General features: G+C 54.9%; 1 protein-coding gene across 1 annotated transcript; it reads right to left on the minus strand.

Annotated features, from left to right (window-relative positions):
* Positions 1 to 752: 752 nt before the first annotated feature.
* KRT80 (keratin 80) lies at positions 753 to 18897 on the minus strand. The gene is made up of 9 exons (XM_063147777.1): positions 18346 to 18897; positions 15123 to 15337; positions 8670 to 8730; positions 7170 to 7265; positions 4543 to 4707; positions 3920 to 4045; positions 2652 to 2872; positions 2176 to 2231; positions 753 to 2101 (listed from the first exon to the last, which is right to left on the minus strand). Exons 1-9 carry the CDS (start codon positions 18679 to 18681, stop codon positions 1947 to 1949), a joined length of 1431 nt encoding a protein of 476 aa, XP_063003847.1. The 5' UTR covers positions 18682 to 18897; the 3' UTR covers positions 753 to 1946.
* Positions 18898 to 23105: the final 4208 nt, after the last annotated feature.

A 23105-nucleotide genomic window follows, 5' to 3' on the forward strand; every position in this document is an offset into this window, starting at 1 on the left:
CCTGGAGAGCAGCTCCCAAATTTGGGTTCTCCGGCACCTTGGGAGCCCTTTGGATCTCCCAGGGAAGTCCCCCAGGGCAACAGGGAGCACCTGTGATCCAAAAGGGCACCTCTGGAATGAAGGGCTGCAGGAAAATGTGGGTGCCCAGGATGGACCTGCCCAGGTGTGCAGGAATCCCCCTTTGGAGAGGGGCAGGAGGAGTTTGGAAGGGGAAGCTGACCCTGGAAGGGCAGAGGGTGCCCCAGGTGAGCAGCAAACAGCAAAGCTGCTCCCAGATTTGGGTCCTCCAGCACCCCAGGGAACCTGCTCTGGTTTGGATCTCCCTGGGAAATCCCTGTGGGGATAAAGGAGCACCAAAAGGAATGAGGGGCTGCAGGGAAATGGGTGCCCAGGTGTGCAGGAATTCCCCTTTGGAGAGGGGCAGGAGGAATTTGAGAAGGGGAAGCCGAGCAGTGCTGAGTGTGTTCCCCTCATTCCCAAATTTGATCCCAAGGCCTCGGATCCCACCCCGTGTCTGCCCCTCTGGCCCCCTGCCCTTGAATGGTGATTCACCACTTTCTAACTTTGTCTAGAGAGTCTTTGTCCATGATTTTGGGTTTTAAGGATTCACCCTCCCCCTGGAGCTGTGCCATTCACCATTCCAATCCCCGGGAGGCGATTCCAGGACCCAGCCAGGTGAGTCCTGCTGGGAAGGAGCTGCTGCTCCAGGTGCCTGTGGTGGGAGGCTGAGAGAAAACCAAGGACAGGACGGATTCTGAGTGACAGAACTTTATTGTGACAGCCAAACCCTGCGAGCCAGAGCTGTGCTTCCTATCCTACGGGAATGTGGGAATGGGGACCCAGAATCTGGGAATTTGGGGGGCTGAGTGGCAGTGGCTGGGGCCAGGAAGGAAAATACTGCAGGATTGTGGGTGAGGTTGGGAAGAGGCCACAGCATCCCCCACCTGTGGCCACCGGGCCCTTCCAGGGCTGGCTCTGGGAGCTCTGGAGCATCAGGATTGGGATTGGCCCATGGGGGCAGCGGGGTCAGGTACAAGCTGAGGTCAATAAATACGAAGGCAAGGGAGTTTTCCAGCTCCGGGCTGAAAGAGGGAAGATTTGGATTTCATTTTAGGAAAGAAATTCTTCCCTGTGAGGGTGGTGAGATCCTGGAATGGATTTTCCAGAGCAGCTGTGGCTGCCTCTGGATCCCTGGAAGTGCCCAAGGCCAGGATGGATGGAGCTTGGAGCAACCTGGGACAGTGGAAAGTGTCACTGCCCATGGCAGGGGTGGGATGGGATGAGCTTTGAGGTTCCTCCCAACCCCAACCAGGCTGTTCCCAGTGCAGTTTAATAGGAACCAACTTAAATACCCCAACTTTAGGAGCTGGAACTGCTGTGTGGAGCCTGGAGAGAGGGAGGGATTATGGGAATCAAGAGTTTTGAGGCATTTTAGCTTTGGTGAAGGAATGAGGGGCCCCCTGAAGGCAGGGAATGCCCTGAGGTGGCCAAGGGTGCCCCAGGGTGCCACCAGATCTGTCAGTCCTGGTGACAAATCCATCCCTGGGGTTGTTTTCCTCCCTCTGCCCCAGTGTGGAATTTGGATGGTGCTTTCCTTAGAATCCCTGTCAGAGCAAGGAAAGGGTTTGGCAACAGCAGTAAAGGGACCGATGGCAGCTGCTAAAGCTGGGGTAGGGACACTTCCCTCCTGCTGGGCACATTCCAAGGGGTGACTGCAAATCCCCTGGGAAGGGAGCCCTGGAGAGGAAGGAGAAGAGAATGGGAGAGTCCCTAAAGTGCTGGGGTGGTTCCTGCTGTAACTGGGAACGGAGCTGTGAACTGGGATGGTGGAAAGCCGAGGGGCAGCCTGGACAGGACCCCCATCCTTCATCCCTTGCACGTGGGCTGGAGTTGAGGAGGAGGAGGAGGAGCTCCCCAGGCGCTTGGGCTCCGTGTCCATCCATCTCCTAGGAGCACTCCCCGGCGGCCCCGGCACTGAGCTTGGGCCGGGTCCCGGTGTCCGCAGCCCCCGCAGCGTCCGGGTCCCTCCCGGGGCCGCCCCCGCTGGGCTCCCCCGAGCCCCGCGCAAAGAGCCGCGAGTTCCGCAGGGTGCTGGCAGAAACTGACACGGGGCAGAGGTTAAAACCCTCCCGTGCATTCCCCCGTTCCCCGGAGCAGAGGGATCAGAGCACTTACGAGGCCTGGGCCGGGAGTGGACGGCGCTGATGATGGTGGGGATGGGCTGCTCCATGCTGGGAAGGGAAGGACACAGAGTGAGGACAGGGCTGGGGCTCTCCCAGAGGGCTGGGAAGGGCTGGGGTTTGGCCTGGGGGAGTTGGGATGGTGGTAGGACCAGGATGGGCTTCAACAGCCCCTGGGAAAAGCACCTGGAGAGGGTCTGGACCCTCAGCCTGGGGAGTCTGAGGAAGACTTGGGAGCAAGAAATGGGATTGAACTGCTGGGAACCACCAGGATTTGCCCCTTCTTTGACCAAACCTTCAGTACCTGCCTCAGAACTTGGTATTTGGGCAAGCTGGGCTTTGGGAGGAGTCCCTGCCCATGGCAGGGGTGGGACTGGCTTCCAAAGCATTCCATGATTTCATGATGTCTCCATCCCCCCAGGTGTCCTGGTGCATCCCTTCCCCACCTGAGGCAGAGGAATCCTGGCTCACCTGTTCTCCTCCCCTTCCACGAGCTTCCTGTAGGTGAGGATCTCCACATCCAGGGCCAGTTTGATGTTCATGAGCTCCTGGTACTCGCGGACCAGGTGAGCCATGTGCTCCCTGCTGCGCTGCAGGGCCTCCTCCAGCCCGGCCACCTTGGCCTTGGCGTCCCTCAGGGTGCCCTCCCCCTGCTCGCCAGCCTCGCGGATGTGCTCCTCCAGGTACAGGCACTGGGGAGCGGGAGAGGGAGTGAGGGGCCTTGGGAGAGGGAATTCCACCCTGTCCCGTTATCCCCCCAGCACACCCTTGTCCTGTTATCCCACCCAGCACACACCTGTCCCATTATTCCCACCCTAGGATACACCTGTCCCGTTATCCCAGCACACCCCTCTCCTGTTATCCCACCCTAGGACACACCTGTCCCTTCATCCACCCAGCAGACACCTGTCCCTTTATCCCACCTTAGGACACCCCTGTCCCGTTATCCCACCCAGGTCACACCTGTCCCGTTATTCCCACCCCAGCACACACCTGTCCTTTTATCCCCCCCTGGACACACCTGTCCCGTTATTCCATCCCAGAAGACACCTGTCCCATTATCCCAGCACAAACCTCTCCCCTTATTCCCCCTCCAGGTCACACCTGTCCCATTATTCCCACCCCAGCACACACCTGTGCCATTATCCCATGACACAGCTGTCCCGTTATCCCCCCAGCACACACTTGTCCTGTTATCCCACCCAGGACACACCTGTCCCATTATCCCAGGTCACACCTGTCCTGTTATGCCACCCCACACCTGTCCCATTATCCCCTCCAGGACTCACCTGTCCCATTATCCCAGGTCACACCTGTCCTGTTATACCACCCCACAACTGTCCCATTATCCCCCCCCAGCACACACCTGTGCCGTTATCCCCCCCCAGCACACACCTGTCTGGTTGTTTCCCCCAGCACACACCTGTCCTGTTATCCCACCCCACAGCTGTTCCATTATCCCAGCACACACATGTCCCATTATTTCCACCCCAGCATACACCTGTCCTGTTATCCCAGGTCACACCTGTCCTGTTATCCCACCCAGGTCACACCTGTCCCATTATCCCCCCCCAGCACACACCTGTCCCGTTTTCCCTCCCAGCACACACCTGTCCCATTATTTCCATCCCACATCTGTCCCATTATCCCACCCCACACATGTCCCATTATCCCCCCCAGGACTCACCTGTCCCATTATCCCAGGTCACACCTGTCCTTTTATCCCCCCCAGCACTCACCTGGCTCTTCTGGGACACGATGCAGGAGCGCAGTTTCTGGATGCGGATGTTCAGATCTGCGATTTCCCTCCGGCTGTCCAGGAGGTGCCCCCCGAAGGAGCCGGGCTGGGAGCTGCTGTCGGTGAGCTGTGGAGAGAGGGACAGGTGCCCTGGCATCACCTGGGCTACCTGGGCAAGCTCTGGGGCTCGTTCCCATCCTCTCTGGCTGTGGCCCTGGCATCACCTGGGTTACCCGGGCAATGCTCTGGGGCTTGTTCCCATCCCCTCTGGCTGTGCTCTGCATCTGGTGCCCTGGCATTACCTGGGTTACCTGGGCAAAGGTCTGGGGCTCGTTCCCATCCTCTCTGGCTGTGCCAGGCTCACCTGGCTCTGGGACCAGTCACATTCCTGCTCCTTGGAGAGCTGGAAGGACATTTCCATCTCCACTGGGAGATGTGCTGGGTTCCTCCAGTGTGGAAAGCCCAGAGTTAACAAAACTCCAGATTTACTGTCTGGACAGTGATCATGGATAGTGCCTTGTCCCTCCCTCCATTCCCAGCCCATCCCTGCCATCCCAGCTGTCTCCAGGCCAATCTCTCCTGTCCTCTCCCTGCCTCTCCTGGCACGGAGCAGGGATCTGGTACCTTCCTCCGGGTGAGTGCCTCGGCCTCCTCCCAGCTGCGCAGGGCCAGAGCCTCGTACTGGGCCCTGACGTCCTCCACGATCCTGCCCAGGTCCGGCCGGGAGCAGCTGTCGATCCCCAGCACCACGGAGATGTCCTTGATTTCCGTCAGCAGCTCCTCCAGCTCCTGCAGAGCCACGGGACAACAGGGGAGAGAACACAGAGCTGGAGATTCATGGAATGGTTTGGGTGGGAGGAACAGCAAAGCCCATCCCAGCCCTGCCGTGGCAGGGACGCCTCCCACTGTCCCAGGCTGCTCCAAGCTCTGTTCAGCCTGGCCTGGGACACTGCCAGGGCTGGGACAGCCACAGCTTCCCTGGGAAATCCATTCCAAGGCCTCCCCACCCTCACAGGGAAGAACTTCTTCCCAGGAACTGGTCATATCCAAGATTCCTAACAGTCAGAGAGAGCTCCAGGTGGGCTGTGCTTGGCAGAACAGCTTCCATGTGGACAGGGGGACAATTCCCAAGTTTTCACTCTCTGGAGTTTGGAACCTGGTATTATTTCGAAACTCCATAAGATCCAGACTCAGGGTAAGTTGGGGTTTGGGATCTTCAGATACAAACTGGCAAAATCTGACAAAACAGTGCCTTTGGACTAGTCCAGGAGCAGGGAGAATCCTGGGATCCTTAAGGCTGGAAAAGACCTGTAGGATCACTGGATTCCACCTGCTCCTCAGCAGTGCCAAGGCCACCCCTGACCGTGTCCCCAAGTGCCACATCCACACATTCCTTGGGCACTTCCAGGGACGGGCACTTCACCCCAGCTACGCCAGGGCTGGACAGCCCTTTCCAGGAAGGAATTTTCCCCAATATCCAACCTAAACCTCCCCTGGCATTTCCTCTTGTCCAGTCGGTCGTTCCCCAGGAGCAGGGCTGGAGCTGATGATCATGGATCAATACCCACTGATATCCAGGCTGAATGGGAGAGTTTTGGGAAAACAAAGGCAGTGTGGATCACTCCACAGCCTGGGGAGGCTGGAAAATGCCCTCTCCAAGCTCTGCTGTGGGATCCAGCAGGGCTGGGGCTGCTCCCTGTGATGCCAGAGCCTGATTTAGGGCTCCTCAGGGAACCAGGAGCCTTCCCTGTGCACAGCCAGGCTGGCAGAGCTGCTCCACTCCTCTGTCCTGGGAATGGCAGTGTGGAGGGAGGCAGGAGCACCCCTGGGATTACAGCCCACCAGGATTATCTGCTCTGGGTAAAATACAGCTGCAAATTCCCCTCCCTGAGCCTGGAAGGGCCCCTGGACCCAGGTTGGGACCCAGGCTTGGATCCAGGTTTGGACCCAGATTTGGACCCAGGCTTGCTGCTCCCTTATCTCAGGCCCAGCTCCTGCTTTGCACCAGGAATTCCTTCTCCTCCTCCCTCTCCTTTGTTCTTCCCTTCATGCTCAGGTCCCTTCGGAGCAGGAATTGTGTTCCTTGATCCCTTCCCTTCCCTGGCTGGGCTCACAAAGGGCTCTGTGGCTGAGGGATAACACAGACACACCCCAGAAACCAGGATGATTGGGAGATTTTATCCCACTGCTGTTTAATCCCTGAGTTTCTTTGTTAATCTTGGAGCAGGTGAGAAAATTTGTGTTTATTTGGAATATCGGATCATTTGGTGAATAAAACCCCCAAACTAGTCATTTATTAATGAGGATTAATACATTATTTTCTCTTGATCCATCCCAACAAGCAAAGTTTACTTCATTTTCTCTCCCCCTGGGAATGTGCCTGTACCTGATGTCATCGAATCCACAGAGAAGGCGAGACAGGAGAGGTTGGGGATGAGATTTTTACATTAATTAGGGGTTAAAAAAATGCAGCTTTTTATGGGACCCATGGGAAATCAGGTGGAGACCCTGGAGCAGGGCCTGATTTCCAAAAAACTGGGCTAAAATTGCCTTGCATGAGGAATAATCTCATTTTAGAGCAGATCAGGCTCCCTGGGCAGTTTTGCTGGGAGGCAGGTTCCAGCCTCTCCGTGCCTCAGTTTCCCACATGGAATGTTCATACTCCTCCACCAGGCACTGCAATTGTTTGGATTGCTGGAATTTAGATAAATCCTGAGTGTTCCCACACTGCTGATCCTGCTGGGTGACATTTTCCAGGCCTGAGTCAGTGTTCTGAAGGAGGCCCTTCCCCCTGGCTGCAGTCATTCCTGGCTGGGGACCCCTGGTTTTCCTGGGAAAGGAGGAGGCTGGAATGTGTTTCAGAGCACCCAGGTTCTCCAGGTGTCCTGGGCTTTGGGCTCTTCCTGGAGTCTGAACATTTGGCTCACCTGGGCCGAGGTCTGGGACAAACTCCATCCATTCCAACCTCATCCTCATCTGGGGCAAACCCCACTGGAATTCCAACCTCATCCTAAACAGCCAGTTTGGGATGAGGCTGGAATTACAGGCCCCTGCAGAGGCTCTGGGGCAGAAGGAATGTTCTGGTCCCATTCCAATGTTGTTTTTAGGGGAGGGATCAACTCCTCAGGTCCTGCCTGAGCACTGGGATGGCTGTGACACCCTGGCCAGCCCCTATGTGGGTGGAAATCCAGGATCTGTCCCCAAAATGCCATTTCCCATATTGTCCCAGCCCTCTCCAGGTGTGCTCCCACCTGCTCATAGATGGTTTTCTTCAGCTCCAGCAGCTCCTGGAGCCCTTTGAGCTTCACCTCCAGCTCCGTGCGGTGCAAGGTGCTCACATCCAAATCCTGCAGGGGTGGAAAGGGATTCACCAGGGCTGGAAAGGGATTCACCAGTCCACACCTGGATTTACATCCAGTCATTCCCACTGCTCCCCATCCCAGGGAGTTCCAGACCCGCTGGACAGGGCTTAGAGCACCCTGGACAGGGAAGGAGTCTCTGCCCATGGGATGAGCTCCTTCCCACCCAACCCATTCCCAGATTTATTAACAGGGATGTCTGGAGCTGCTCTCCAGCTGGGGAGGCTCCTTTGAGAACCTCTTGCCTTTGTTTTGTGGGACTTGTTGGTGGAAGGCGGGGCTGGGCCACCCCCTCCCAACTTTTGTTCCCCACAAAAGGCTCCACTTATTGCAAACTTGGGAGCCACCCATGGAAGTGTCTGGGAATGCCCTTCCTGGTGAGTGTGCAAAGGCAAACACGGAATTAGCCAGGATGGATATTTGTGGGGAACATTCCCTCTCTCTAACACCCTTATCCTGCCCCCAAATTGGGGGTTTTGATACAAAATCCCAATTCCAGCTGATTCCCACTGGCTCCTGCTGGAGTGGGAGCTTTGCCCGGGGTTTGCCCAGGGCGCGGCCCCTCCGCAGGGAACAAAGGAAATCCTTTAAACCCTTTATCAATTCCAGCCTTTCCCAACTCTAATGGTACCCGGAGGGAACACAGGGAGGAGGGGGCAGCCGGGGAAGGGCTTGGAACCCTCAGGCCAGGGAAATCCCAGGGTGCAGGGATGGGGACAGTGACCAGGGAAATCCCAGGGTGCAGGGATGGGGACAGTGACCAGGAAACCCCAGGGTGCAGGGATGGGGACAGTGACCAGGGAAATCCCAGGGTGCAGGGATGGGGACAGTGACCAGGAATTCCCAGGGTACAGGGATGGGGACAGTGACCAGGAATTCCCAGGGTGCAGGGATGGGGACAATGATCAGGAATTCCCAGGGTGCAGGGATGGGGACAGTGACCAGGGAAATCCCAGGGTGCAGGGATGGGGATGCTCTGACCTGGAAATCCGAGGACAGGGGATGGGGACAGTAACCTGGAAATCCCGGGATAGGGGATGGGGACAATGATCAGGAATTCCCAGGTGAAGGGATGGGGATGGTGACCAGGAAATCCCGGGACAGGGGATGGGGACAATGATCAAGAATTCCCAGGTGAAGGGATGAGGACAGTGACCAGGAAATCCCAGGTGCAGGGATGGGGATGCTCTGATCTCCAGGTGTGCCAGGGGATTTTCAGGAGCCCCTCCAGACTCACCCTCCTGTGGAACTGGGACTCATCCCCTCCCTGTCCTCCTCCAGACCTTGTTATCCCAAACCAGCTGAGCCTGGATCACCTCCAGGCCCTCCCCTGGATGTGCAGGGCTGGGTAGAGCCAATCCAGGGGGAAATTCCCCTTCCCCTCCTGCTGACCTTTTTGAGCTCCATGAAGGTGAATTCCATCCCGCTGCAGAGGCGAATTTCATCCTCGTACCTGCAGAGCACCCACAGCATGGCATCAACCACAGGGACACTCAGGGAGGGACACTCAGAGTTGTCTTCAGACCCCCAAAGTATCCCAACTTTCTGCTTTTCCTGCTTGTGCCCCCTCCTTGAGGCACTGAGTGAGAAGCTGCCCCATTCCAGCTGCCCTGGAACACCAGGAGCACTCTGGGGATGAAGAATCCCAGAGCAGAGAGGAGGGAGCTTTAACTGGGATGTCACCTGGGGGCTGGGCAGCCTCAGGTTCTTCACAAAGGGATGAGGGACAGGGGTGGGGATTGGGCTCTGTCCAAACTCCTCAGTTTCACCCCAAACCTTTTCCATGAGCAGAACAGAAAATGTATGGGGTGAAATTGAGGACTTCCTGTGTCGGAGTCTTCCCAAGGGAGAAAACTTTGGCTTGTTGGCAATTCTGAGAATTCTGGACTGGTGTCATAACTCAGCCCAGGCACACAGGCAAAGGAATTAATGGAAAACTGCCCATGGAGTGGAAGGAAATCAAACCAGGATGGGGTGGAGTCCTGGGTGTCCCTGTGTTTGAATCCAGGTGGGACAGGGCAGGGCCAGGAGCAAAGCCTCAGTCCAGGGGCAAATGGATGTGAGTGGGAATTGGGGAATGCTCCAACCCTCGCTGGCTCCTGGGACAGGGGTGTGGTGGTCCCAAACCCCAGGAGAGGCACAGGGTCCATTTTGGGCCCAGCAGAGCTGGGTCAGAGCAGAACCATGGGAGGGGGTGGGTGTCTCCCCCAGCAGCTGGACAGGGGTGGGAGCACTGGGAGTGATGGATCAGAGCAGGCTGAGCTCTCAGGGAGCTCCAGGCTCCCCTGCTCTTCCCTCAGGCTCCTCAGCCTAAGGGGCACATGACATTCCATGGAATCACTAAGATTGGAAAAGCCCTTGGAGAGCATCGAGTCCAACTGATCCCCCAGCACCACCAGGGCCAGCCCTGACCCTGTCCCCAAGTGCCACACAGCTCTGGCGGCTCCACCCCTGCCCTGAGCAGCTGTGCCAGTGCCTGGACACCTTTCCAGTGAGGAATTTCCCCCAATATCCAACTAAACCTCCCCTGGCACAGCTTGAGGCCACTTCCCTTGTCCTGTTGTTCCCTGGGAGCAGAGCCCGACCCCCCTGTCAGGAGCTGTGCAGAGCCACCAGGTCCCCCCTGAGCCTCCTTTGCTCCAGGCTGAGCCCCCCAGGGCTCTCAGGAGCTCTTCAGACCCTTCCCCAGCTCCATCCCCAGCTCTGGTCACACTGCAGCCCCTCGGGCTCCCTCTTGGTGGAAGGGGCCCCAAAGCACCCCCCATTTCCAGCTGTGAGCTCAGACTTTCAGTGCTGCTGGGACACCAGCAAATGAACCTAATGCGAGTCACTAAATGGGCCTAAGGGGAGCTGAGATCTTTGGGAACGAGAGAAAACGGGAAAATGGGATCTCCCAAGAGACTGAGGAGAGGAACATCAGGAATGCAGCCCTGTGCTGCTGTTTGGGGTCTGGAGCATCGAGTCAGAGGTTCTCAGCAGCCCAGAAGGGTTTTGGGAGCCTTCCCTGCAGTGTACAGAGTGTGGGAATGGGGAGCAGATGTTGGGAAAGGGGGAAAGCTGTGCTCAGGAGCTGAGCTGGGATTATCCAGAGCAGATAATCTGTGTGTGACAGTCACGGCTTTGGGCACCCCTGGGGCTCCTCCCGAGTCCTCCTCGGTGCTGAACTTGCCCTCTCCTTCCCTGCCTTTCCAAGGCTGGGCAGCAGGGCCTGATGGGATTTATCTGTCTGGGCTGTGCTCCTCACCTGGGATGTCGGCCTGGAATGCTGGAATGGCCAAGCTCAGTGTCTGTCTGCAGCACCCCTGTGCCAGGCCATGCTCAGTGCCTGTCTGCAGCCCCTCTGTGCCAAGCTCAGTGTCTGTCTGCAGCCCCCCTTCCTCCTCCTCACACTCAGCTCAGGCCCAGTGCACCCCACGCTGTCCCAGTGTGTCCCAGTCTCTCCCAGTGTATCCCAATCTCTCCCACTCTGCCCCAGTGTGCTCCAGTCTGTCCCAGTGCATCCCAGTGTGCCCTGGTCTGTCCCAGGCTGTGCCAAGTGCCAGTGTATCCCAGTGTGCCCCAGTCTCTCCTACTCTGTCCCAGTGTGTTGCTTTAGTTTTTTGAGATTTTTTAAGCTTTTTGATGTTAACATTCTTGTAGTAAACTTTCTCACACACTTTCTGTAAATAACTCATTGTTTTTCATTCCTTTATGGAAGAAGAGAGAGTTGATGGACTGTTAGTTTGACCTGTGTCATTGCAGAGGTGTCACTGTCACCTTCCAATCCACTGTCACTTTTGTAAAACTATAAATATTGGAGTCAGAGAATAAAACTTCCCTTTTTTTCCTTCACCTTGAAAAACGTAGTGTACTTGTGTTCTTTCATGTCCGTCAGCAACACCAGTGTGCCCCAGAGTGTCCCAGTCTCTCCCAGTGTATCCCACTCTGTCCCAGTCTCTCCCAAAGTTTCCCAGTCTCTCCCACTCTGTCCCAGCGTGCCCCAGTCTCTCCCAGTCTATCCCAGTCTCTCCCAGTGTGCCCCAGTCTCTCCCAGTCTATCCCAGTCTCTCCCAGGCTGTCCCAGGCTGTCCCAGTCTCTCCCCACCCCGGGCCCTGGCAGAACCCCGCTCCCAGCAGAGCAGAGCCGCCCCAGCCGGCCCAGCGCGCTCCTGCCACGCTCCAGGCCCGTGACTCACCCCAGGCTGGGGCTGGAGCATTCCACAGGCACATCCCAGCCTTTATTTGTGGCAGATGATCCCGGGGCACTGCGGGAGGGCAAACCCAGCCCTTGCTGCACTTGGCACACTTGAGACGGCGTCTGCTTGCCCCAGGCTCCTTCCATGGAGCAAAACCCAGGGAAGCAGCTCTCAGGCGGGCTGTGCTCCCTCCTGGATGTGCCTGTCCCCTCTCCATCCATCCATCCATCCATCCATCCATCCATCCATCCATCCATCCATCCATCCATCCATCCATCGCAGACATCTTTTATGGAAAATCCTTTCCTTAGGATTTTTCCTCCTGAGAAGCTGAGAGGCCTCAGGAACAAAATGTAAACATTGATTATCTGCTGCTGTGGAATGCAACAGGTGGATCTGTGATTGGTCTCATGTGGTTGTTTCTAATTAATGGCCAATCATAGCCCAGCTGGCTTGGACTCTCTGTCCGAGACAGAGCCTTTGTTATCATTCTTTGCTTTTCTATTCTTAGCTTGCCTTCTGATGAAATCCTTTCTTCTATTCTTTCAGTGCAGTTTTAATATAATATATATCATAAAATAATAAATCAAGCCTTCTGAAACATGGAGTCAGATCCTCATCTCTTCCCTCATCCTTAGACTCCTGTGAACACGGTCACAATCCATCCATCCATCCATGATTCCAACCATCCATCCATCCATGATTCCATCCATCCATCCATCATCCATCCATGATTCCATCCATCCATCCATCCATCCCTCTGGAATTGCTGCTCCATGGCAGACTCCTTTGACGAGAAGGTGGGAGTGTTCCAGGGGGTCCCATCCAGGTGGGTTTGGAAAGCAGCCCCTGACTCAGGGTGAATTCAGAGCCTCATGGGGGGACTCCCCCAGGCACATTTCCCATCCTGGAGGATTTGGGGTATTCCATCCAGAATGCCACAGCCTGGCTGAGGGCACCACTCCAGGGGAAATCCAGCTCATTCTGTGTTTTTCCTCCCCCAGAATTCCCTGGGGAAAAGAAACCTCCTGGATTTGCCTGGTTTGTGCAGAGATTTGCTCCAGAAATGCCCGTGGGCTGGGCCAGGGCTGGATGGGGCCTGGGAATTCTCTCCCTGTGAATCAGTTCCGAGGGATGAAGCACCCCAATTGTGTCCTATCCCATTGTCCAAGTCACTGGGAAAGTCACAAGAAATCCAACAGGGAGAACCCTTGGGCAGCACCTTTATCCCTAAGAAATCAGGTTGGAAAACCCTGGAGTGTCAGGAGCTGGGAATCCTGCAATTCCTGAGTGCAGATCTGAGCACAGACTGGGGCTGCCCCATCCCTGAAGTGTCCTAGGGCTGGGGACACCCTGGGAGAGTGGAAGTGTCCCTGTCTGTGCCAGGGTCCCTTCCCACCCAAAATCCCATCCCAGGGATTCTGCCTCCTCAGGGAAGGGCCAGGTGCTCCCTGCAGGGATGGCAGCTCCTGACCTTTGCATTCCCTAAATGAACAGCAGGCAGGCACGTCCCAGGAGGAATTTAGGACTTTTTAGGCAATTCAGGGTGTCATTTGAAGAACTCCTGGGAGGATGATTTCAGTGTAAGGTGAAGAATCAAACTCCTGTCAAATTCCTCACAACACTCCCTGTCCTTGGCACTGCTGAGGCCGTGGAATCCTGGGCTTTGGGTACCTCACAAGAAAGACCCTGAGGGTCTGGAGAGAGTCCAGGGATGGGAATGGAGCTGGGGAAGGGCTGGAGCAGCAGGGAAGGGTCTGGAGAACTCCTGAGGGACCTGGGAGGGCTGAGCCTGGAGAACAGGAGGCTCAGGGGGACCTTCTGGCTCTGCACAAGTCCCTGACAGGAGGGGACAGCCAGGTGGGATTCAGGATCCACTCCCAGGGAACAAGGGAAAAACAGCTTTAAATTCCATCAGAGGAGTTTTAAGTTGGATATTTGGAAAAAATTCCCATGGAAAGGGTTGTCCAGCCCTGGCACAGCTGCCCAGGGAGTCCCCACCCCTGGAAGTGCCCAAAACCCTGTGGATGTGACACCTGGGGACATGGGGTCAGTAGTGACCACAGTGGTAGGGGGTTGATGGATGGACCTGGTGATCTCCAAGGGCTTTTCCAAGCTGAGTGATCCCACGATTCCGACCTGCTCTGAGCTGATTAAGGCATTTCACTGCTGGGTCTCTGTTAGAAGGAGCTGACAGCCCTTCACTAATTTGCAGCCACCTGGAGCAGGGTTTAAGGAGCTGGAGAATCCTTGGACTGAACATCTTGGGGAGTTTGTGCCTCACCTCAGGAGTGGGCTTGGGTCCCAGCAGGGATTTCTGAACCCCCCCCAGTCCCTGGGCACCACTTTGGGTTGGACAGTCCCTGCACAGCCCAGATCCCCATGGGAGCCTCCAGAGCTCCAGGAAGGTGCTGGGTGCCAGTGGGAGGGAAAGGAGCTCATTTGGCATTCTCCTGTGGGATGCAAATGAGCCCCATAATGAGGAAGGCATTGTCTGCTCCCCTGTGACCGGGCATGGCCCAGCTGCTCTCTCTTATCTGCTCATCTCCAGAGATAAGAGGAGCTCCCCAGAGATAAGAGGCAGCTGCAGCTCCCCAACCTTTGGCTGCCTCCCTATTCCTGGTCAGGACCATTTGGGGCACAATTTTGACCTTTTAGTCAAAGCAGAGTTTGGCAGAAGGGGGAAAGGAGGAGATCCCACAGTCATGGAATAGAATATTCCTTCTTTACAAAATAATCCCTCCCTGTGAAGATGGGGAATGGAATGGATTTCCCCATGGCTGCCCCATCCCTGGAAGTGTCCAAGGCCAGGCTGGATGGGGCTTGGAGCAGCCTGGGACAGTGGGAGTGGGATGGGTGGGTGTGAGCCTGGAGAGGAAAGAGCTCCAGGAAGAACTTTGAGCCCCCTCCAGTGTCTCAAGGGACACCAGGGCAGCTGGAGAGGAACCTGGGACAAGGGATGGAGGCAGAGGACGAGGGGAAATGGCTTCCCAGAGGGCAGGGATAGGTGGGATATTGGGAAGGAATTTCTCCCTGTGAGGGTGGGGAGGCCCTGGAATGGAATTCCCCGTGGCTGCCCCTGGATCCCTGGAAGTGCCCAAGGCTGGACAGGGCTTTGAGTGGAAGGTGTCCCTGCCCATGGCAAGGGTAGCACTGGGTGATTCTAAAGGTCCCTCCTAACCCATTGAACATGGGTTATGAACATGAATATCCTGAGTTGGAAGACACCACAGGGATCATCAAATCCAACTCCTGGCCCTGCCCAGAACACCCCAAAATTCCCACCATGTAACCAGGAGCGTTGTTTCTTGTACAGAGCAGCCTGGTCCAGAAATCACTTTGGGGACAAAGTTCTGGCTTGTGCTAATTTTGTGGAGAATAAACATTCTCTGTTTTCATGGCTGTCACTCCAGCAATGCCATTCCCCGAGTTGTTCTCTGGCAGAGGCTCCTCTCAGACCCTGCTCTCCTTGGAATATCACTATTCCAGCTTTCCTTTCACCTCTCATTACCAGCTGTGATCCTAAATTCCCAAATCCATCCTTCTGTGCACACCAAAGCTGGAATACGTTCCTGGGCCTCTCAGGCTGGCTGAGTTAACTCAATCCCACAGGGCTGCTCCCATCTGAATGCCCCTGGCTATGGACAGACAGAGGGACAGCGACACCTACTTGCTCCGGAAGGCGTCCATGGTGCTCAGCACCTTCGCCAGCTCTGACTCCAGGTTCTCCTGCTCGAAGTTGAGCGCCTTCATCTCCTGGTTCATTTTGCTCACATACTGCTCATAGATGGCCTTGATGTCCGAGTCAGAGTGGGAATTGTCCTGGTCCTTCAGGAAGTTCCACCTGGTTGTCAGGATCTTGTTCTGCTGCTCCAAGCTCTGGACCTACGGGAGAGGTTTCAGAGGCGTCAGTGACACTGAGGGCCACAATCAAAGCATGGCAGGGCAGGAGATGTTGGAGACCTTCAGAACCAGCAGATTTCCAGGGAAGAATGAGAAATCCCTTCAAACTAGGCCTGAGGATGGAGAGTTACGGAATCATGGAATGGTTTGGGTTTGGAAGGGACTTTAAAGATCACCCAGGTCCATCCCTTGGCATAGGCAGGGACACCTTCCTCTTTTAGGGGGCTTCTAGGGGTTTTACACAGTACCCACTAATTATTTCTCAATAGAACACGGTGACATCAAAATAAACACAGTGACATCGGAATAAACATAGTGACATCAAAATAAACATGGTGACATCAAAATAAACCCATTCACATTGGGCTAAACACAGTGACATCAGAATAAAGGAGTCACTGACAATAGGAACGGTCAGTTCTGTCCCTTTTGTGTGTGTCAATGGGCTACTTTAAGCACCTCCAGCATCACCAGATCGGGTGTTGAGTCCAGCTTGGTGAGGCCAAGGCTGCAGATCCACCCCAGGTCATGCAGGGATGTCCAGGGTCAGGGAAGGGCAGATTTCCTACTCCAGAGAGCACAAAGAGAGGAAACCCTCTGAACTGCCAGGGATTACAGCATGGAGAGGTTCAGGGAAATGAATCAGGTTTATTGCAGAGCAGCTCAGACAAAGCTCTGGAGAACATCCCAGGTAATTACAGACTCCAGGTGAGCTCCCTGTGCTGGCTCTGAGAGGACAACGCTGCCCTTCCACCACCCGCCTTTGAGGAACCTGCTCCTCTTTCCCAATATTCCCAATCTCACCAGTAACACTCCAAGTTTAACAGTTCTCATCTTCAAAGCTCTTGGCCAACTCCAATTAATTGGCTAATTGCTACCTCTGGGAGCAGCCCCAGTCACGTTTTGGCTGGAGATGCCTGAGTTGCCTCCAAGTTTCCTGTGTTGCATTCCGGGATGACTCAGGGCCAATGCCATACTGGGAGCACTGGGAGCAGGAGCCATCAGACCTCCAGCCTTGGCCTGGGGTCCAAAGAAGAGGCAGAATTCCAGCTGCTGACCCAGATGTGGCACCATCTTTCTCCAAATGCTTCCTGTCTGAACAGAGAGAGCAGCCAAGCAAAGCAGAACCATTCCAGTGCTTGGGAGCTTCCAGCAGAAGGGATGGGAGTGTGGGGATGTTCCAGGTCTCACTCTTAGAGACTTCATCCTTCCCTCCTGGGATGAGAATGGGTTGCGTTGGCTGTTGCTCCAGGTCCATCTTCGACCTTAATTAATTCCTGACCTCCTTCCTAATCCTCAGCTGCTCCTTTTATCTCTCACAGTCCTGTTAGCAAATCATCCCTGCACTCAACTGGTTCCCTCTTGGCTTCCAACATCTGCTTGGAACCGGACGATCCTAAAGGTTCCTCCTGACCCAAACCATTCCATGATTCTGTGACTCCTGCAATGTCCCCCTCAGTGGAAATCCCCCCTTGCTGAGCCTTTGCAGGAGCTTTGCAGAGGGATCACTCAGATTTGTCCTCATTCCCTGGAATTTCATGCCTGAACACACAAGTGGCCAAAGTTTGGTCCCCACAGACCCTCCCCTCTGGGGCTCAAACAGGGGCTCCAGGGCTTGGCTTTTCCATCTGTCTGGAAAATAAAAACCAGCAGATCTGTAACAGCTGGAGAAGCTCCAGCACCAGACTCCTGTAGCTGTGTGGTCAATTATCCCTGGAATCACCCGCTGGGGATCGGGAGCATCTGAATCCCTGATTATAAAGCCAGGTTCTCTTTGACAAGGAAGTGCCATTCCCTTCCTCTGGAATGAGGGCCTGGGGCAGGTGCCTGAAGCTGCCACTTGATGCAGCTCTTGAAGCCTTGATGCAGCTCTTGAAGCCTTCAAAGGAGCTCAGGAGCTACAGTCAGAGACCTGGGCCCAAGGGGTGTTGGTGTCCCTGAGCCCCTGGCCCAGGGGGTGTCCCTATGCCAGGACCCACATGGATCAGGATCAGGAGGCCACTGGGTTGGCTTTGTTGGGAAACCCAGAACTCTCAGCTCTTCCCTCCCTGATGCCAGGGAACAGGCCTGGCTCAGGCACGTAGGGTTTTGTGCCTTTCCCTTCCTCCCATCCCTGCTCTGAGGGCCCAGCAAACCCCAACCTCTCCACCTGGACAGTCCAAATTCCAGCCTCTACTGTCTGGGTGCTTCCCAATGCTCCCCAAATTCCCAATGCCACAGTCTTGGAAAGGCTCACAGGAGGAGGCTGTGCCCATCCACCAGAGCCAGGCTGGGCCCTGCTGACCCTGCCAGGTGTGACTGGCCACAACTGTCCCTCTGCAGATGTTCCTATGGCCTTCTCCTTCCCAGTGTGAATTCAGGTCCTCGCAGAGCTGAAATGAATCAATCCCAGGCTGCTGGAGGCTGGCAGGGAGAGCTGCATGAAGCAATCCCAGAGATTACATCTGTTTACGGAGCAGGGCTCTGCAGGAACCTGCCTGCTCTGGGAGTTGTTTTCCTTGGAGAAACTTCTGCTTCTCCCAGCTCTGCAGAGATGAAAGCAGCTCTTTCTTGGCCTCTCTCCTCAGAAACTCTGAGGCAGTGGCTGGGGGGTCCCCCGGCTCCCCGCACTGCCCAGGTGGAGGTGGGGATGAGTTTGCAGGGATGAGTTCCCAGCTCTCTTCAGCAGCCAGAACTGGAGCTGCTGCCATACTCAGTGTCACTGCCCGTGGCTGTTTGGCCACTCCGGGAGCCAAGGCCTCCCGTCCATGGTGTCTCCTGCCCACGGTGCCCCCAGGACCCTGCCGGGGCTGCTCTGGGGGTCCCCAGGAGCTGTCCGGGGTGACAGCACAGCCTCGGCCGTGCCTCCCCCAGGGATGCTCCCCAACGCCCGTCAGACAGAGAGCTCGGGAGGAATAACTAATTGGGCTAATAACTAATTGGCCGGATGTGCCAGCCTCGCCGCGGTGGTCCCCGAGCCCCTCCCCACCCTAGCCAAGAGCCGTCCCTACCTTCTCGATGAGGGTCACGAACTGGTTGTTGAGCACTTTGATGTCCTCCTTCTCCTGCTGCCGCACGGCCTGGAACTCGGTGTCGATGTCCAGGCGCACGGGGGGCGGCAGCCGGCCCAGGCCGGGGAAGGGCGAGCAGCGCAGGCTGCCCGGGGAGCCGCTGCCCAGCGAGCCGGGCCCGTCGCTGCCCAGCGAGCCGGGCCCGTCGCTGGTGCCGCCGTCGGGGCTGCGGCGCTCCGGGCTCGGGCTCCCGGCGGCCCGGCCCCGGCTCATCCTCGCCGCCGCCTCCCCGGAGCACAGCGAGCCGCTGGAGAAGGCAGAGCTGGGGTTGGTCATGGCCGGGCTGGCTCCGGGGGAGGGAGAGGCGGGGAAGGGCTCAAGGTTTGTGGCTGCTGCTGCCTCCGAGAGAGGAGCGGCGGGGCCGGCGCGGTTCCGTCTGCTGCGCTTGTGGCTGCTAATGAATTCCAAGCACCTGTTCTGCGATGTTCATTAAACGGAGGAGGGTGGAACCCTTGATGGAAATCCAGATCAACCTGTTGGCTTTTTTTTTCTTTCTATGTTGTTTTGTTTTTTTTTTTTTTTTTTTTCTTCTTATTCCCTCCTCTGTCCGCTCCCTCTTTTCTTCAGGAGCTTGTTTGTGTGAGGAGGACTCAGGCCCTGACAGCAAAAACAAACCCTCCCAGGTAATGCCAGCCCCCAGCAGCTGCCTCCCTCATCCTTAAAAGGTGAGGAAAGGAATTGGAGGTGCCGGGCTTGGGAAGGACTGCTCCAGGCACAGCTCTGTACAGAGACTTGGCACACGGAGCCGGCATCAGCCCCTGGCTGCTTTCCAGCCCAAATTTTCAGAAAGGAGCAGTGATACTTTCTTTTTCTTTTTCTTTTTCTTTTTCTTTTTCTTTTTCTTTTTCTTTTTCTTTTTCCTTTTTCTTTTTTCTTTTCTTCCATAAAGAGTCTGAATTGGCTAAAGAAGAACTTGGGAAATGCATCCCAAGCTTGGTGTGGCTGGAGCTGCTCCTGCTCCACATGGGCAGAGCAGGGAAGAGTCTGGTGCTTGGGTGCTTTAGAGAGGATAGGTCTGGTTTTTAGAGATGTCAGGTCTAGTTTATGGATAATAGTTCTGTTTTTAGGGATGTTAGGTCTAGTTTATGGATAATAGTTCAGGTTTTAGGGATGTCAGGTCTAGTTTATGGATAATAGTTCTGGTTTTAGGGATGTCAGGTCTAGTTTATGGGTAATAGGCCTGGTTTTAGGGATGTCAGGTCTAGTTTATGGATAATAGGTCTGGGTTCGGGGAGGATAAATCTGTTTTCAGAAATGGTAGGTCTGGCTTTAGGCAAGATAGGTCTGGTTTAGGGAGGATAGGCTTGGTTTTGAGACCCCTGGGAGTGGGCCAAGAGTGCTGAGGTTATTCATTCATCTGCTCTGGCAGCACCAGAGACCCAAGGCAGATCTCAGGTGCCCAAGTCCATCTTTGACTGCCCCATTCCCATTGCTCAAAAGCCCTATAAAATCTGGAGATACAAAACCCCTCTGAATTTCAATGAGCTCTGGTGTCCCACCCTTAAATCCCTGTTTGGTACAAACCCTGGACGTGGTTTCCTGCTTTGGCTCCGTTTCTCCCGCAAAGCCTGGGAAAGAAGAGCTCCCATCTGTGCCTTGCTTTGTGGCATCCTTGGGAAGGGGGACTGGGATGTTCTTCTCTGGCCATCCCAATTTCCATTCTGTGGGAAAGCTGCTGCTCCATGCTGGAGTTTCCCTTCCAAGGGAGGTGAGGGAAGGAGAGGTTGGATCTGTGCTCTGACAAGAACCTTCTGCTGAGGAGCAGCTCTAGTTTGGGAAGGATTCCCAGGGAAGGGGACCTGCTCCAGTGGGGCTGACTGTTCCTTCAGGTGGAATTGCAATATATTGCCAGGAACGGGGTGTTTTCCCCTGTCCACCTTCCCCAAACATCCTCTCCAGGGAAAATGCATTTGAACACCAGGTCACTCACTCAGTGGGTCCTTGGCAGAACTTCTCACAGTAATCCTGATGGTTTATTTTAATGATTAAGCCCAAATTCCTGGCGGGGAGCAGCCATAGCTCGTGGGTGATATGATCCCTTCCTGGTGGGTTTCTGTGGTGGCTCTGTGGCTGCAGGCATGGATGGGATCCCAATGGGCACCAGGTCAGGGTCACCTTGCCCTTGGGGCTGCTGGAGGCGCTGAAGGCACTCAATGCAGCCCTGGGAAGGCTCAGTCCCTCTAAGGGAAGCAGGGGCAGGTGGAGTGAGGGCACTTTGGTGCAGCAGAGCCTGGGAGCAGTGTCTGCTCTGATCCTGGTGGGATCTCTCATGGTGCCAGCTCATCCCACCTGTCTGAGCACCAATCCCTGCTCCTTTCTCCTCCAAGGATCAATTCTTTCCCTCCTTTTTCTTCCATGAAATGAAGTTTCCAAGCCTAGGTCCAGCCCATGGGAACAACAAGTTTGGCTCCAAGAGCATCTCCCAGTGCACAGTGGCCCAGGAAGCCTCTCCAGGTGATAGGATCCAAATGGATCTGAATGATTCCTGCACAGCATCGTGTCCCGTGTCCCACATCCTCCCCATCCCTGGAAGTGTCCAAGGATAGGGTTCAGAGCACCATGAATAGTGGAAGGGTGTGGAATGGGATGAGCTTTGAGGTCCCTTCCCAGCCAAACCCTTCTATAATTCCATGATTAGACACCGGAGATGGGCCCAAACTCCCTCTGCCACAGAAAGGTGCAGCAGGATGATGATTCAGGATGAAAACTGCCTTTCATTCTTGGGACAAGCAGCATGGAACCCTTTTTTCACTGGGATCACTGGAGCCACTCTGCTCTGAGATGGATGAGGGTTTTCCAAGTGCTGTGTCCTTCCAGCAGGATGGATTTGACTTGCAGGTGACATGGGATGTGTTGGAAGAGGATTCAGCCTCTCCTTTCAAGGCTGAAGCTGCTGTTGGCCCACGGGGTGAGCAGAGGGCCCAGGTGGAAGGGGGATACTCTGGGGGACCCTGGTTTCAGTGCCCGTGTTGCTGCTCCTGGGCATTCTGGTGTTTGTAGGGAAGGATCCTGTGGCTCCCAAAGAAGGGGGGATGTCGACGGAAGGAGACCAGGACATCAATTTGATCATCACAGGCCCAATTTTATTGATCAGTACGGCGGGTTAAATACAGTTAATAATGAGCTTCATACATATTGCAAAAGTTGAGCTCAGGATTGGTCAGTTACATATCAGCACCTACGCCTACTTCTGCATTCCTATGGTTCTACTTTTGATACTTTCTACATATTCTCAGAATATATTCAGGAATAATCTCTACTCCCTATCCTCATGTTGCAGCAAGGTCACTGCTGACCTTTCCTTTCAGCTTGCTGACTACTGACTTTCCTCCTTCAGCTTAACCAGCGGCATTATATCAGTGTGGCCTTTCTCAGCTAACCAATTATTAATAAATCTCTCCACAGGGGGATCTGTCCCCAGCTCAGCATCTGCCCCTCCTTCCTGCCCCTGCCCCGGGAGAGGCTGAACTGACTCAGGCAGGTCCTGCCCTTCCTGATGTTCTCAGTGCTCCTCCTCGGCCAGGTATTTGGTTCCATTTGGGATGGGCTGCTCCCCAAACCAGGAAGCCTTCCTGGCTGCACAGAAATCCTGCTGGAAAGGTGTTGGAACTCAGTTCATCCCTCTGAGTGTCCAGAGTTGCCAGGACCCCTCCACAGGGCTCAGAGACCCTGGCACACAGCCCAGAGCACCTGGGGATTTGATTTTGACCCCTGGAGCAAGTTACCAGCTTTGAATGAGGACCTGAAAGTCACAGAAGTTAAAATAGTATAATAATAAAAGTATCACAGGGTGAAAATGTAGATTTTAGGATTTTTGGTGTGGGGGTTATGGGGACAAGATGGAGGAATCCAGGCGTGTCCAGCCTTTCTTCTTCTTGTTCTTGGTCTCCATTTTCTGCTGTGATGGCGGCACTTTGGGATTGGTTTAGAGTAGAAGTGCACTGTCTAACACAGGTGATAGGTATTGGGCATTAAGTGTAAATATTGTACACGTAGCTTTTAGTATAAAAAACTGACACCACCCCAAGGGCTGGAAACAATCACCAGCTTTGTGTGAGGAGTTACAAGCCACAAGAGTTTGAGTAGAATGATAGTGAATTAGTCACAGGGTGAAAATGTAGAATTTTGGGGGTTCAGGAGGCAAGATGGAGGAATGTGGGCATGTCCTGTCCTTCTTCTCCTTCTTCTTCTTGGTCTCCATTTTCTGATGTTGGTACTTTGGAACTGGTTTAGAGTAGAAGCTCACTGTCTAACACAGGTGATAGGTATTGGGAATTAAGTGTAAATATGTTATATGTAGTTTGTAGTATAAAAGGACAACACCACATCAGGGGTGGTCAGAGTTCCTGTGGCTGCCCTGCTGAGCAGATCTCGGCTGGGCAGAAAGAAAATTTTATAGGTACGAATTAATAAACAACCTCAAGACCGAAGAGTCCAGACTCGTTCTTCAGTTCCGAAACAGAGACATCCTGCACATCTCGGGGCAGCAATTACCAAAGAGAAAGGGACAGGGACAAGGAAGGTGGGGAGAAGGTGGAGAAGGGGATGAAGGATCCAGTCATATCCAGCTGAGCTGCTGTGTGCCCCCTGTGCCATTGGGAGTGTTCACAGCCTGGTGGGTGAATCCTGAATCCTGCTGTGGCTGGGTGCAGAGTGAGCCCAGGATCTCCCATCCAGATGTGTCCAGATGTGTATGTGGT

The sequence above is a fragment of the Melospiza melodia genome, unplaced genomic scaffold, assembly GCF_035770615.1.
Source record: "Melospiza melodia melodia isolate bMelMel2 unplaced genomic scaffold, bMelMel2.pri scaffold_51, whole genome shotgun sequence".
In the NCBI taxonomy this organism is placed as follows: Eukaryota; Metazoa; Chordata; class Aves; order Passeriformes; family Passerellidae; genus Melospiza; species Melospiza melodia.